The following is a 13,928-nucleotide window of genomic DNA, read 5'->3' on the forward strand; positions in this document are numbered from 1 at the left end:
GTATTTGTCATTCTAAATTAATACATCAGTTTTAAATGATGGGTGATGACAACAACAGGGAGGCTTCAGCAGGTTAGTTAAATAACTCTATGGTTGTGTGATAGTGATACATTTAGTCTATGTCAGTAAAACATTCAGGTCAGAGATCATTACATCTTCATGTGCCCTTAGCACAGCTGTTGATTTTTAGCCTATGTTAGGAGTAGTAGGCTACTAAACAATTTTTTTTATAGTATAGTGGTTTACATATACAAAACATTTAGCATACTCTGGAGGTTGTGCTAGCATACATTCCCTCATCCGCAATCTATTATTTTACAATCTAATTTGATTTGAATTATTTTTTTTATCCATTTCCACAGCACTCACTTATTATTCTTTGTTTTGCTTTGCACTGATTCTTCTTTACCTCATCTTTCTATCTCTCCTCCTCCTACCTCCTCCTCCCCCCGTTCCCCCGTCATTTGCTTAATTAAGGAGCACACAAGCATCTGTTAGCCTGCAGCCTGCCTTTGTGGTGCCTTTGTGTCGAGACACGCACCTTACACAGCTTAGCTAATGTGGTTATATTCACTCACAAATTACACTATGCACAATAAAGGTGGGGTTTGTTTCAAAGTTGCCAGTGAATTTTATAAAAGCTGTCAGATCATTTTCTGTTTGACTTGGGTTGTGACCCTCTGGTGATGTCAGTAGAGCAGGGTATCAGTGGAAACTGTTCAGTTTGCAATCAGTTAAATGCTTTTTATCAGATCACAGTGATACAACAAAACTTTTTTGCTACCTCTTTGTAAAATGAAAACAGATGGAGTCGCAAGAAAGCAGATTCTCCTGTTATGTCTACAATCCATCTGCTTTTCGAAATTGAATTGGACCATGTTCGCTTGATTTGCACAGTGCACTTTTGTCTTTTGTTTCACAGTGTATCGTCACACATAAAGGTGCAAATCTGTATACATGTTAATCAGCTTTTCTTTGTCTTTTGCTGCAGATCGGCTCTAGGTGGAAAGATGTAGTCAGCAAATGTATCAAAGGTCACTTCCAGCCTCTCCTCCTCTTTTACTCCAACCCTGATGGGAGTGCCATCACCGCAGATGATGTCTCAAGACAAACCAGCAGCCAGTCCCAAGTGCAGGGTATGATATGTCCCATCAGGGCTGTTTCTGAATTAGTCTTGGTTCTGTATTTGTACACATCAGCAGCTTTGACTGTGCCAGCTTTTACTGGAATGAGGAACATAATAAGGAATATCTCAGATGTCATTATGATTGTATTTCAAAATCCTACAGAAATTCTGTTGACAAAATGGCTGAACTGAGATGCATTTATCTTGGTTATTAGTGCTGTTGAGCTTTATGTGTTTTTCTTTGCATCACGAACCCTAATACTATCCCAAGGGACCTATTTGATGATAATGCCACATTGTAAAACACCCATTTATATGAAGATGATGTGTGCAGTTATCTCCGTTTTTCTCTTTATACTTGTAAGAATGGTGCAGGATGTGGAGGGGGTAAGTAAAAAACTGTGAAGAAAGTTTTGGCACTGCAGGTTGATTGAATTCAACATTAGAGTTAAGTCAAATGTTTCTGGTGTTTAAACTCAAAAGTGGCCTGCCTTGTAATATAAAATTGAGTTAAATGTTTGGCTGGTGAGTTAAACTGTGATTTTCCCCTATATACCCAGCTGGAGTTAAGTGTTTGACTTACGTGTAGATGGAAGTTTTAATAAAGACATAATGTTTTTACTGAAAGTAAAATTCTTGCGATGTTGGTGGTTTATTTAAGCAGAGCCTTTACTCCGTTAGCACACATATAATTAACTATAAATAAAAAGTCACTTCATTTACAAGTCATTTTAAATGGAAATCAAATTCAGAGAAACACCAGCAAACAAAAAAACAACTCTTTGCAGGATGTGTAAAATCCCAGATCATATTAGTTGCCGTTGCAGGCAGTAATGAAAATTTGTTGATGACAACAGCTGAACATCTCTGCTGGTTGGATTATATATCCCTGGATTTGTTTGGTTGGTAGGGTTTTTATCCCCTTTAAAGATCCTCCTCCAACTCTCCATGCTGGCCGTGCCCCAGGTCCAAGCTGTGGCAGCCGCTCACTGCCCATCAGAGCTGACAGGGCGCTGGACCAAACTGGATGATCGTCCAAAAACCAAGAACATTATTTTGTGGATTTTGTAATTTGAATTCTGTTTTGTAGTTTCAGGTGCAGTTTGTGTATTTGTTGGGATCTAATTTATGTTTTACTAATGAACTTAAACAGTCAGGTGTGCTTTGTCATTGTAAGAAAATGGAAAACTGCATCATGTTTGCTTTTTTTGTCATTTGCAGACTCTCCAGTGTCAGGCCCTAAGAAACTGGACCTCACCAAGGAGAATCTGAATGCTCTATTGGGCCAAGGCTCTTTCAAACAGAAGACATCTTCCACCTTCAGCAGGGGCAGCGCTCAAACCAGCGGAGGACGGGGACCAGGTAAGGGAGAAAATATGGAAATGACAGAAGTGGGAGAGGGATTCATAACCCAAGATGTGGAGGAACATACCTCAAAAGTTTCCATTTTAACAAGCCATTTAATCAAGTGGGGACTAGGGGAAAAACCACCTGTAAATTGTGCAAGATATTTTTACTTGTTTCCACTGCAGGTTGAAGAGTTTTATTTTATTTATTTATTTTTATTTTTTACAACATTTTCCAATGTTACAAACAAGTATCATCCTAAACAAAACTGTGGTTTAAACACACAGTATGTACTTCTGGAAATGTAGCATCTTGCAGTGAACAAGAAAACATGCAAACAGAGAGATGAGTCACATTGTGTGGTCGTAGTTTTTAGCCTTGGAAGACTGCTTGATTTATAAATATTTTTGTCCACAGAGTGGTGACACGCACAGATGTGGCATAGCAACCAGGAAGAGATAATTAAATGTTGTCTCTGTAAAACTAAATCTGGCTGTGTTAGTTATACAGAAGGGATTAGAGACCCTTGTTGAGGAGAGAGGTCATAAAGAGCTGCTAGTTCTTCACATACTGAAGGAAAAGTTGGAGGAGAGTGTAAACTGAGAAGAAGAAATTTGTTAAAATAAGTAAATGGCCTCACTGAAAAAACAATGTAATAAAACTTTTAAAAACTGCATCTCTTTGATATTAATACGTATGATTGTTCTTGTGTGGAAGCGTGAAGCTGTGAAAGTTGTGTGAGATCTGTGTGACGTTGTTTCTTTTCATTTGACAACTTGATAGTTAAGCTGTGGTGCAGGGAGGGAATGCTGCAGTCAGTAAAATAAATCCAAGGCTCTGAAATCAACTCATTAAATCCTGGTTTGTCATGTTGTTAACTGCTACATGTTCTGTTTTGTTGGTGCTGAAGAGAATATGAAGTTCTAAAAGCATAGTCTCAAAAAACACCTGGTATTTTTTTTAAACGTCATGTTCTCTCAACAGTGATTTGTGTTGAAATCTCAGACAGCTAACAGAACTGCAGTATGATCATGTTTTCCAGTGCCATGACTAATCATTGCGTTTTTAAAGTGAATATCTGTCAGAGACAGAGGAGAGAAGTCTCTGCATGGCCTTGTTTTTACCCTTGTGCCTTTACACGAAATGTATCATATACAGCAACACAACGATGTGTTGTAAAGTTGGCCTCTGTCTACACACCCATCAACTGCTCAGTGCCTTGGGGTGCTGGGGACTAAGAGGTGGAAAACAGTGACAAGGAAAAGGATATAGTGACAATAGATATCTATATGTACACTGAGATAAAAATATTTTTAATGGTGTATAGAGTGGTGGAAATCTCCACCTGATTCAGCAGAAGTTTCATGAATTGCATACTTGTCTACATACCTCTTGTCCCTCATTGGGGAAATTGTGCCATATTCCTGATGATAATAACTGACTTTTTTTGCAGTGAAAATTAGCAACAGTGATCCCAAGAATCGCCTCAGGGAGATTTCTCGAGAAGTTGCCCAGAGAGCAGGAGAAGTGCGGGGGATGCATCCATCCAGACGAGAGCCTGATAGGAGCGGTCCACGGAGGCTGGAATCACGCTACCGAGGTTCGTTATACGTATACTGTACAAGATGTGGAGCTATAGAGGTAGACTGCAGATAGAGTGCAACACATACACATGAGAATTTCCAGGCTTTATGATACAAAAGGCTAGCCCTCCACTTCCCCAGCCCTTATGTAACCCTCGGTTCGGGAGCAATGTGTCAGAAGGGGGATTAAGTGCTGACGTCTGTTGGAGCCTGCCTTGATCCCACTCTCTCATATTCAGAGGCATTGGTTCCCCTCTCTGTGGTCTACATGAATATGTACAACAAACACACACTATAAACTAGGCAGATAAACCAAATAGCGATAAACACTGTATAATTTAATTAGAGGGTGAATTTAACTACAAAAATTCATACTTGTGCCACTGTTTTTCTCATGTTTTCAGTTCATTGTTCTTCACAAATTGATTTTGTGCGTCAGTTCTAATCAGTAGGCTGATTAGTCAGCTCCTTTAATACTCCTTTAGTACATCAGTACTTTCAATTAAGTATCAGTGAGGGGATTACAGAACACAATTGAAACACACTCCTAAATCCACCATGTCAACAGCAGTAGCCGTTGTTAGCACGGAGCTCACGTCCCATTATGATTGAATGCTTTAGACTAAGGGAGGTCAGTGTCGTTACCGTGATGAATAGCGAGGCAGGGGGTGACACTACAGTTAATGTAAACTACCACAGCATGGATCATGCCCAGGCTAGCACTTTGCTAAAAAGTATGCTCCAGAAAAGCTAATGTAATTTTGCTGGTCATATTGGACTGTGGGATAACCCTAGAGAATTTCTAAATGATCTCTGACTGCATTGATTCAGACATGTTACCACTCTCCCCAGATGATCTACAGCCTTGTGTAGTGTTGACAACACTGAGCTGGCAGCAGAAACTCTTTAAAATGCGCTGATGTCATAGATATATATATATAAGCAAAAACATAGACAGCAATGTTTGAAGTGATTTAACTCTGGCACACAGTCAGCAAAATACAGAGCAAAAGGGACTCCATCTTGTGGGCTCATTTCCAAAGGCTGACAGTACTAAATTCACTTTTTTTTGGTTTCACCTGAAAACATGTTACCACAAATTGCTTTTCATGGTGATTTAGATGATGACTCCAGTGCTAAGGACAGATCCTCAGATGAACCTTGTATGTTAAATGAGGGCTTGTACAATACAAGTTTTGCTTTCAAGTTGTGTGTTGTTCCGTGTAGGATATATATATATATATATTTTTAAAACCTTTTTCCACTTTGATACCACTCTTTTTTACTTTGTCTTCAACCTTTTTCCCAGGCTTTTAAAATGAATTTCATTACCACATGAAGATCAGGGTGCTGTTCAGGAATGGGGCGTGTTGATAAATAAGAGACTTTGAGAGCATCTATAGCTGCATGAGTGAACCAGTTTGCAGGAACGATGTCTGGCCATGTATTTGAGAGTGGCTATTATGGCTCGAACTGTCCTTGGAGTAGCAGCCACACATCCACACCACTCTATCATGTTTAGACAAGTCACTTATCCATTTGGGAAACACACCCATGTATGCATAGACTGTATACAGTATACACCAATATATACAGCCCCAAAGTGCAGCAATTTTACCATCTGTGTCTACATGGGTGCCTCTACATGAGCTGGCTACCTTCTGAGAACACATCACAGAAGAAAATTGACCCCTGTTGGTCGTAATTTACACCTTCCTGTCATCTGCAGACATAAATGTCAGTAACCCTGTTGTCGTCAAGCCCTTCCCTCACTTTCTGCCCAGCCTGCTGTGTTCTTTAACGGAGCTTTGTGTCTTGGTGTCAGTGAAAGTCAGTTTTTGGTTTTGGAAGCATTATTCATGATGCTGTATTTTGGCATCAGGTGCAGCAGGAAAGACATAACAGTCAGGTAAAATGCAGTGAAATATAAGCTTTAGTTTGGTTTAGTTTAGTTTGGAGAAAATTTTTGTTTTTTCTCAAAAGCCATCGGAGTAGGTTTTGTATTGCTAAAATAATTTTTGTAGAATTGAAAGGATCCATGGCTTTTTGGAGTTGAAAACATTTGATCAATAGAACTGGTTATTTACTGTCTTGTTGATTTTGTTGTTTAGAAGGTCAAAGCGTGTCAATTAAACATGTTTGCATTATTGAAGTATTAAATTCTCCAATCAATAACTTAAAGTATCTTTTCAGAATATACTTTGCCATACAAGTTGTCATAGTTCAACCCCTCATGAAACTTCTTTTATTTAAATTCAGATCCAGGTCAGGACAGGATCTACTCCCGCTCTGCCTCCCCTCCAGAGAATGGCTTCAAGCAACACCTGGAGACTCGACTGTACAGCAGCCAAGGAAAAGGTCCCACTCGGACTGAGCGAACACCCCACTTTGGTGGTCGGTCCTCCCATGAACCCTCTCGCTCTCACTCCAGAGTCCAAGTGCTACCCAGCAGTGGCCATCATAGGAGACTAGACCAGCTCTCCAATGGATATGATACTGACAGCAGCCAAGACTCCCGAGAACGTCCTGGAAGTGGAGGGAACAGTCGGAGCAGGTCTGGCCGCCCGTGGAAGCCCATGCGGGAGGCGCTAAATGTGGACAGTGTTTTAAGAGGTGTCGGTGATGGTAATTCAGTAAGTCAAGAGCGAAGGCAGCACAGCCCCCGGAGAAGACCCAACAGTCAGTCACCCTCCCGTGACCAAGAACGAGACAGAGATTTTACATGGGGGGCCCGGGAAGAACGTAAACCCAAGAGCCTGATGACCATTTATGAGGATGAGCAGAGGCATGAAACTGGTGGCAGCCGAAGTTCACTGGACTCAGATGGCCGGGGCGGCTACAGTGACAAGGACAGGTCAAAGGGCTCAGCAACTCTGAAAGTGCGGAATGACAACTGGAAGATCCAGCGAACTGAATCTGGTTACGAAAGTAGTGACAGACTAAGCAATGGCTCAGCAAATCTTGACTCACCTGTGGTAGAGAACCTTTCTTCCAAGGACCTGCGGCCTATACCTGAGCTGCATCTGACAAGGTAAAATGGACTGTTGGATCAAAATTTTTTGAAGAAAAAATATACAAAATCTTACAACTACAATATATGATGCAGAAATAGCTATGACACAATTTTTACTGTGTGATCCCAGCATCAGAATGTTGCTTTGTCATCCCATGGCCTACTCATTTCAGGATTTGAGTCTCAAAAGTGCTGCCATTTTTAAATAATTAAACATTACAAACAAACTGTTCTAAGAATAGCAAGACCCATTTAACATAAATGCACACAAGGCAGAAACGCCAACCTTATTATGCTGGGCTGTCATTTGTTGGCTTTGTAGTATAGGTCTTGTTTGGAGATAATGATCCCAACTAGCTGACAACTCCTGTACTCAGAGGGAAAAGCCAGTAGATAGCTGACTTCCTCAACCCCTAGTGCATTATTTAAGCAGATCTCCTGTATATTGGTAAACTGCTCTTTAATTATTAATTCTTAAACATACAGTTATGATGCGCTGTGACCGGATTCAGTCACTGAAAATGTTCAGAATTAATTTTATTTTAGTATACATATATCTTTTGCATTTTTCCACATGTTTTCATCAGGTTGTGTTTTACAGGAGATACAAAGCATAGCACTTAAAAAGGACACAGCAGGTGCCAGAGAGTAATCATTCATAACAAAGGGAAAAAACAGCAACCCAGTTGTTTTGACAATAAGTTGTTTGCACATGTGCTGTCTTTATATCATTACAGAAAGGAATGTTCTAGGAATTAGTATCAGATTACACCATTGTAAATAATTCATCATAAAATATATATTTAGGCTGAGGTCATGAGGGTTTATTTCCCCTTTTTTGCTCATAGCACAGGTCCATATTAGTACTCCTCAGTGGTTGGTAAAAGATCATGCTTGAGAATCTGTTTTGGTGATCCACATGCATGAATAATTGAATTAATTTTGTATTTTAGGGATCACTTCCATCAGAGAAGCAGTGAAGATTTGAAGTCTGACATACTGCACTCTACATTTTCCACTGGTAAGTAAATCAGTCTCACTTTAACCTGTATCTTATTTCTGGGCACTAATAACCTTGTTGTGGAAATGACTTCTTATTCTGTGTATTACTGATGAGGCATTTATGTTCCCCAGCAGAGAAAGCTAGCTTTTAAAGCATGCACATATGACAATCTTCTACACACACACACACATATATATATATATATATTAGCACATATAAATCCAGATAAAATATGCATCCTTTGTGTTACATATTGGAAACAGGTCACAAATGAAAGTGTCATTCTTTCACAAAGGCTTGGCCCTGACATTAAAGAAATTTCCTGTGTTGCAAGGATCTGAAACATTAAGATAGTACTCAGCAATTTCCTTGATTTATTGTTCCATCAGGAGTGTTAAGGTCACAGCCTGATTGAAGGGATACTGTATGGAAATAAGTGTGCTCTTGTACCTCACTGACTGGCCTTGACCTTTTTTTCCTGAGCAAAGTTTATGTTATGCAGCACACAGAGAAATGTGCATGGGCTTAAAGGAGACATCACCCTAAGTGCGGAACAGGCTTTGTATTGCAAAATGGTATTTTTATGGGGAAAAAAACCTAGTGGAGCTTGCTTGTTTTTGACAGCCTTTTCAAACTAAATGAGTTGTCTTATTCAAGGGTATTTGAAATACTTTGAACATACGCTTTAATTTTGATTGTATTAGGTTGTCTGTTCCTCCTTACACTTTAAATACAAGAAAAAAAAATGAAAAAAGCGAAAAAGAACTTCAAGGACCTTGTTAACTATTAACTGCAGTGAAAACCATTCTCTTGCAGTAGGCAGTAACAACTTTTAGATCCAAGGGGATGCAAAATCAGCTTGAAAATAAGACAAAAAATCTGTAAAAACAAAAAACGACGAGCCTCAAATATGAGTCATGTTGTGAAGTTGCAAAAATGGTTATTTTTATCTTCCAGACAGGATGGAGGGAGATTAGATGACACGAATAGCACTAGGGGGTTTGTTGCCTGGACACTCTTCACATTCTTCATCTAGGACATGCTTGCTTGTGATTCACATTATCAGCACAGAGAAAAAGAAGGAAAATATCTTTTGAATTAACAAATGTCTTGAAAATGCCTTACTAATTCCCTCAACGGGAATACACTGAGTTAATCCTGAATAAGGGGGTGGGGGTGGGGTGGGGTGAGCTTGGAGGGGCCACCCAGCTGTGCCCGACCAGGCAGAAAATGCCATGACTGGGACTGTCAGAAGGTGGTATTCAAACATGAGGCAAAGAAAATGCCATTTTGTAGCATTGCACTTATTTCAAGGTCCCAGTGAGCTTCTAAGCAAAGCAATAAAAAACATTAGATTAAAAGAGCAGCTACAATTTTATCTGTCTTTACTTTTGAAGAGTTGAAAATAGCTTTAACACAAATGTGGTGAATAGAGAAACAGAGGCAGTAATGCTGGTCTTGTTAGTGGCCTCTGAGCATCTGCACTTGCAGAGTGATTCATGTGGAACATTCTCTGGCAAAGAATGTGTATGTAGAAGGCACTCATTAATGTTTTCATTTACTCACTCAGGCTGTTTGCCCCCTAGTGTCCTTAAGGAGAAATGACAATGTCTACAGATGCACACAAAAAAGGTTCATGCACTTGCCTCCTCTTTGACTTGTAAAATGTGTAAAATAAGACTTATTGTATTGTATTGTGTTTAAAAATACTTACAGCTGTATCTTGGTAGTGTTAGTGTTACTTTAAATGCTGAATTGTTAATAGTTGGACCTGGTTAAAAAAATTCTCAATGGGCCTTTGAGGTCTATTTTTCAGTAGCTATTTGGAAATCAGTTTGGGATATTTATGCCCTGCTCTCTGCAAATTGTATCGACAAGCTGCAGTAAATGTGTCCAAAGTCAATTTGGCCTGGGTTCAGCTGTGGTAGTCTGGCCTGAGTTGCAGTTTCAGAGAAGCCTGAGCAGATTCCAACAGTCCATTAAAGTCCAAAATCCTTTAAAAAACACATTCATGTGGGAGGGCAGTTGTGCGGCGCACAGCTGACATTTTGACCACAGGCATTCATCCTAGTGATCGTTTGTTGCATCAAAGATGAGATCTTAAGTCTAGGTCAGGGGCCTTTTTGATCACCTAAATGACAACCTTTGGTTCTTGTTGTGAATAAATCCCATTGAGCTACAACATACCAAAGCAGAAATGGTAGCAGAACACCCTGCCTGTAATAATGTAAAAGGTCACAGCTGTCAGGAGGGTGTGGGTGGGAATTTTAGACACTTCAACCTGCTCTCTAGACAGGAAATCACACCTTTTACTCAATTTACCCTGATTGGCTCTGGTGTCTCCTGCAGATCTCATCAAGATTTCACAGAAACACACTTGAGAAGCTATTATGGCGCTGTTTACACTTGTCTATATCATCTACAAAATTCTTATTACATAGACAGGAGACTTGTGTACTTAATTCTGCCCTCATGTATGTGTAACTCCTCAAATTGTTCAGATATCATCCTAAGACAGTAGTAAAACTATACTTAACCATTTTCTTGCAAAAGCCAGTGAATTTTATCCTTTATCCAATCAAATGAATTTATTATCCAATGTGTTTGCGTTCATCTTCTGCAAGAGGTAGCGTGTTGAGAGCTGTAATGCTACTCCACTTAGTCAGCCTATTGACGCCACATAACAAGCCAGTGACTGATGTGATAACCAAAGTGTTAATGCCACAGGATGAGTGCACATTCATACTGTGGCATATGGCTTAACGTTCCTATGCCTGTGCCATATCAACAACAAACAAAGGTTGTTCCAGATGATTTTTAAGAATTTTTGATGACTTTTAGGAGTTTTGGCTACTGACAGATAAAGTTGTTGAAAGCCTGACTTTTTTCAGGGGTTAATTTTTTCCTCCACACATTCAGAGGTTCAGGTCCTCATGAAAAGCCAAAGTGCAAATATGCATGCTAGTCTAATTGATGTTCAGAAATTTTAAGTACCCCAGACAGCAGAGTGCAGAGAACTACAAATCTCGACTTGACAGCCTCAGAACTGAAATGTGTAGAGTTTTTGTTTTTTTGTCGCATCAACAAAACTTCAAAGGGCTGTCAGGAAATTTAGCATGTACAGTTTCTCAAAACCTAGTTAGGGTTTTCTTTCATGGTCTGTATCGAGGCACATTTTCTGTTTCCTCTGGGAGTTTCTCACTCTGACAGTTGGAATAATTGAAATGATGTCAAATCACTTCTCTGTTCCCTTCAGTTAAATGTCCTGAATAACTTTTTAGTGGATAACAACAACCCACAAACAGGTGCCTCAGAGTATTCCTTTATGCTGGAATTGGGTCAGAGACAGGTGTGTGAGTGATTTACATCGGGAGAGTATCCGTATTTAAAAGCTGGATATATAGTAACACACACAGCATGGGTCTTAATAAATCTGCCACTGATTGCACACACATGTTGTACATGCAGAAAAGCATGTATGCATATGAAACCGCTTTACTTTATTTAATCCTAGTTAACAACTTGATGCTCTCCAGTTAACATGGGAATGTCAGGGAAATTTTATTGTACACCACTTGGTGCAGTTTAGATAGTACACTGAATGCTGCTGAACCACAGTCTAATCCGTGCAATCACAGTACATGGACCGTTTCCCAGGCAAGTGCAGTAGGCCATGTAAACAGCAGGACACCTTGGATACATCTGTTTTGCTGGCATTCGCAGCTGCAGCAGTGATCACAAAAATTCCACTGAAATGAGTGTTTTCTGGATATCAGCCAAACCCTGATCTTGAAGAACTGATTCCCATTAAATTTAGATGGAGTTATAGCTGTTGTCTGAAAAAAAACACTTTGATTTCAGCAGTAACAGACAGTCTTGCAACCCCGTCGCTTTGCCCTTTTGATATCCAGCTGCTTTCTCCTTCAAGCTTTCTCCTGCTTACAGTGCACATGACCATAAAGACAAGGGGATTCTCTAAGGAGAAAGCATTGTAAACTGCATCCCTTTTTTGTTTTTCGAGAATGATATTGTTACAGTTGCTTGCCAACATTGCAGATCAGCGGCATCAAATTGTGAATTGCCACATGGACTTAGCGGCTTAAAAATGCAATAGTGTTGTGGAGGGGATCTGGAGTCTGGAGTCTGACCCTGGCGTAATTGCATGCCAGCACAAAGGATTTAGCCACTAATGCTTTGAGAGAGCACAGGAAAAAAGAGGGTATGCTGACACATCACAGATGGTCCCCAGCCACTCACTCTCTTCCTTGTCCTGTTAGTCAGCTGTTGTCTGTCTCGGGCCTTGTAAATCACACCCACCCTGCTAACTTGGCTAAGCTCCACACCAGCCCCCACCCAGGGACCTGTTTTTAGACATGTGTTTCTGTTTGTGTTGATCTAATGGGTGAAATCAGCTATTATCCACGACTTTTTTGCACCATAATGCATTTACATCATATCATGACGTGACTAGGTTAATAGAATTTACTCTGTTTTCATTAGTTTGTGCATGTTCCAACTTCTAAATCAGCTCGAGTTCATTCAGGGTCCTTATTGTTTCATTAGTACTGTTAGCTCAAAGCTAACAGGGCCTGGATATGAACTCAAATTCCCTTTGAGGGGCCACGTTCTTTGGTTGGATCAGACAGTCAGAGTGGTACACAGGGGGCCCGAGGGCGCTCTGCCAGACTAGCTGCTTTGATACTTCCTCTCCCAGCACCAGGCAAAGGGCCTCACCATGACCCCTGTTAGATAACATGTCTTTGCTGGAGAGGCACAGAAAAAAAATAAAAATACTGTAGCCGTGTTTAAATAAAAACCCATGACAGATGTTACCTAGCTCTATTTCTTGACCATCTGGTAGTGGTGACCATGAGTTTACAAATTAGTGTCTTGTGATATAATATGTTCACAAGACTTCATTATTGTCCAGGTGAACAAGGAAGAAAATCTCCAGATCTACAAGATGCAAACATCCTCTCTGGTCAGCCCGTACAAAGGTAAAACAGAGCTTTAATTAATAAGTACAAATTCTCAGTTGATGTGGCACAAGAGCGAGTAAAACACTGATGTTTGTGTTCTTGCTCTGTAACAGAAGAAGAGCTTTCCGATACACTCCCGGGATCTTGGAAAAGAACAATGGTCTGGACAGCGAGCAAGAGGAAAATGTGGATAGTAGCCCCGTGAGCCCTGTGCCTCCTTACTTAGCAAAGACCAGCAGTTCTGAGTGGAACAGCTCAGATGACCTTGCTGGACCCTTCTCTGAACAAGAAGAAACTGGCACCGTTGCCCACATAGACCCTTTCACGTACAACCACCCCCCCCCTTTACCCCCAAAGACCTTTGGCAGCAGTCACACTGACCCATCTGGCGTTCACTCCCAACCGCCAGAGGTGCCAACACGGTCGAGCCCCCGCAATGAACCCAAAAATGGCTCGTCCCCCCTCTCGCACACCATCCTCCGTCGGTGGATTGAGACACCTGCTGAGCACAGGCTTTCATCCGACGCCAGCTCCAAGTCAGGGTCATCTGACCAGGACAGGAACAATCTGTCGGCCAGTGAGAGCGATGAGAGGGTACCCAGTCCAAAGCCCGGACACGATGATGGTACAGACTCCTCTTCTCTGACAGATATGGCTCTCCCCACCACTTACTTTTCTGTGGATAACTGTATGACAGACACTTACCGGGCCAAATACCATAAGAGGCCTGCCTTGTACATGAAAGCAGAGGACCATGCGTCATCAGGGGAGAGTGATGTCGAAGGGAGAGGGCTCCCTTTGCCAGATGTTCAGCCACCAGAGCCTTCCAGAAGCCGATCAGAATCAGGTAACCAATAGTACAGTATACTCATTTTAA

At 40.8% G+C, this 13,928-nt stretch overlaps 2 protein-coding genes across 2 annotated transcripts in view; one reads left to right on the forward strand and one right to left on the reverse strand.

The window, feature by feature from the left end:
• The window catches only part of rpl34 (ribosomal protein L34), a 750,063-nt gene that overhangs the window by 722,402 nt on the left and 13,733 nt on the right, over positions 1–13,928 (reverse strand). The window lies entirely within an intron of this gene.
• Positions 1–13,928, forward strand: part of LOC108892594 (inactive ubiquitin carboxyl-terminal hydrolase 53) — a 32,307-nt gene that overhangs the window by 16,772 nt on the left and 1,607 nt on the right. Inside the window, exons 10-16 of the mRNA XM_018690252.2 lie at positions 992–1,136; positions 2,348–2,488; positions 3,927–4,073; positions 6,316–7,087; positions 8,023–8,090; positions 13,003–13,069; positions 13,165–13,898. Of these exons, the coding sequence (XP_018545768.1) occupies positions 992–1,136; positions 2,348–2,488; positions 3,927–4,073; positions 6,316–7,087; positions 8,023–8,090; positions 13,003–13,069; positions 13,165–13,898 (2,074 nt within the window). The remainder of the gene's footprint in view (positions 1–991; positions 1,137–2,347; positions 2,489–3,926; positions 4,074–6,315; positions 7,088–8,022; positions 8,091–13,002; positions 13,070–13,164; positions 13,899–13,928) is intronic.

Source organism: Lates calcarifer, linkage group LG15 (assembly GCF_001640805.2).
Source record: "Lates calcarifer isolate ASB-BC8 linkage group LG15, TLL_Latcal_v3, whole genome shotgun sequence".
NCBI classification, from domain to species: Eukaryota; Metazoa; Chordata; class Actinopteri; family Centropomidae; genus Lates; species Lates calcarifer.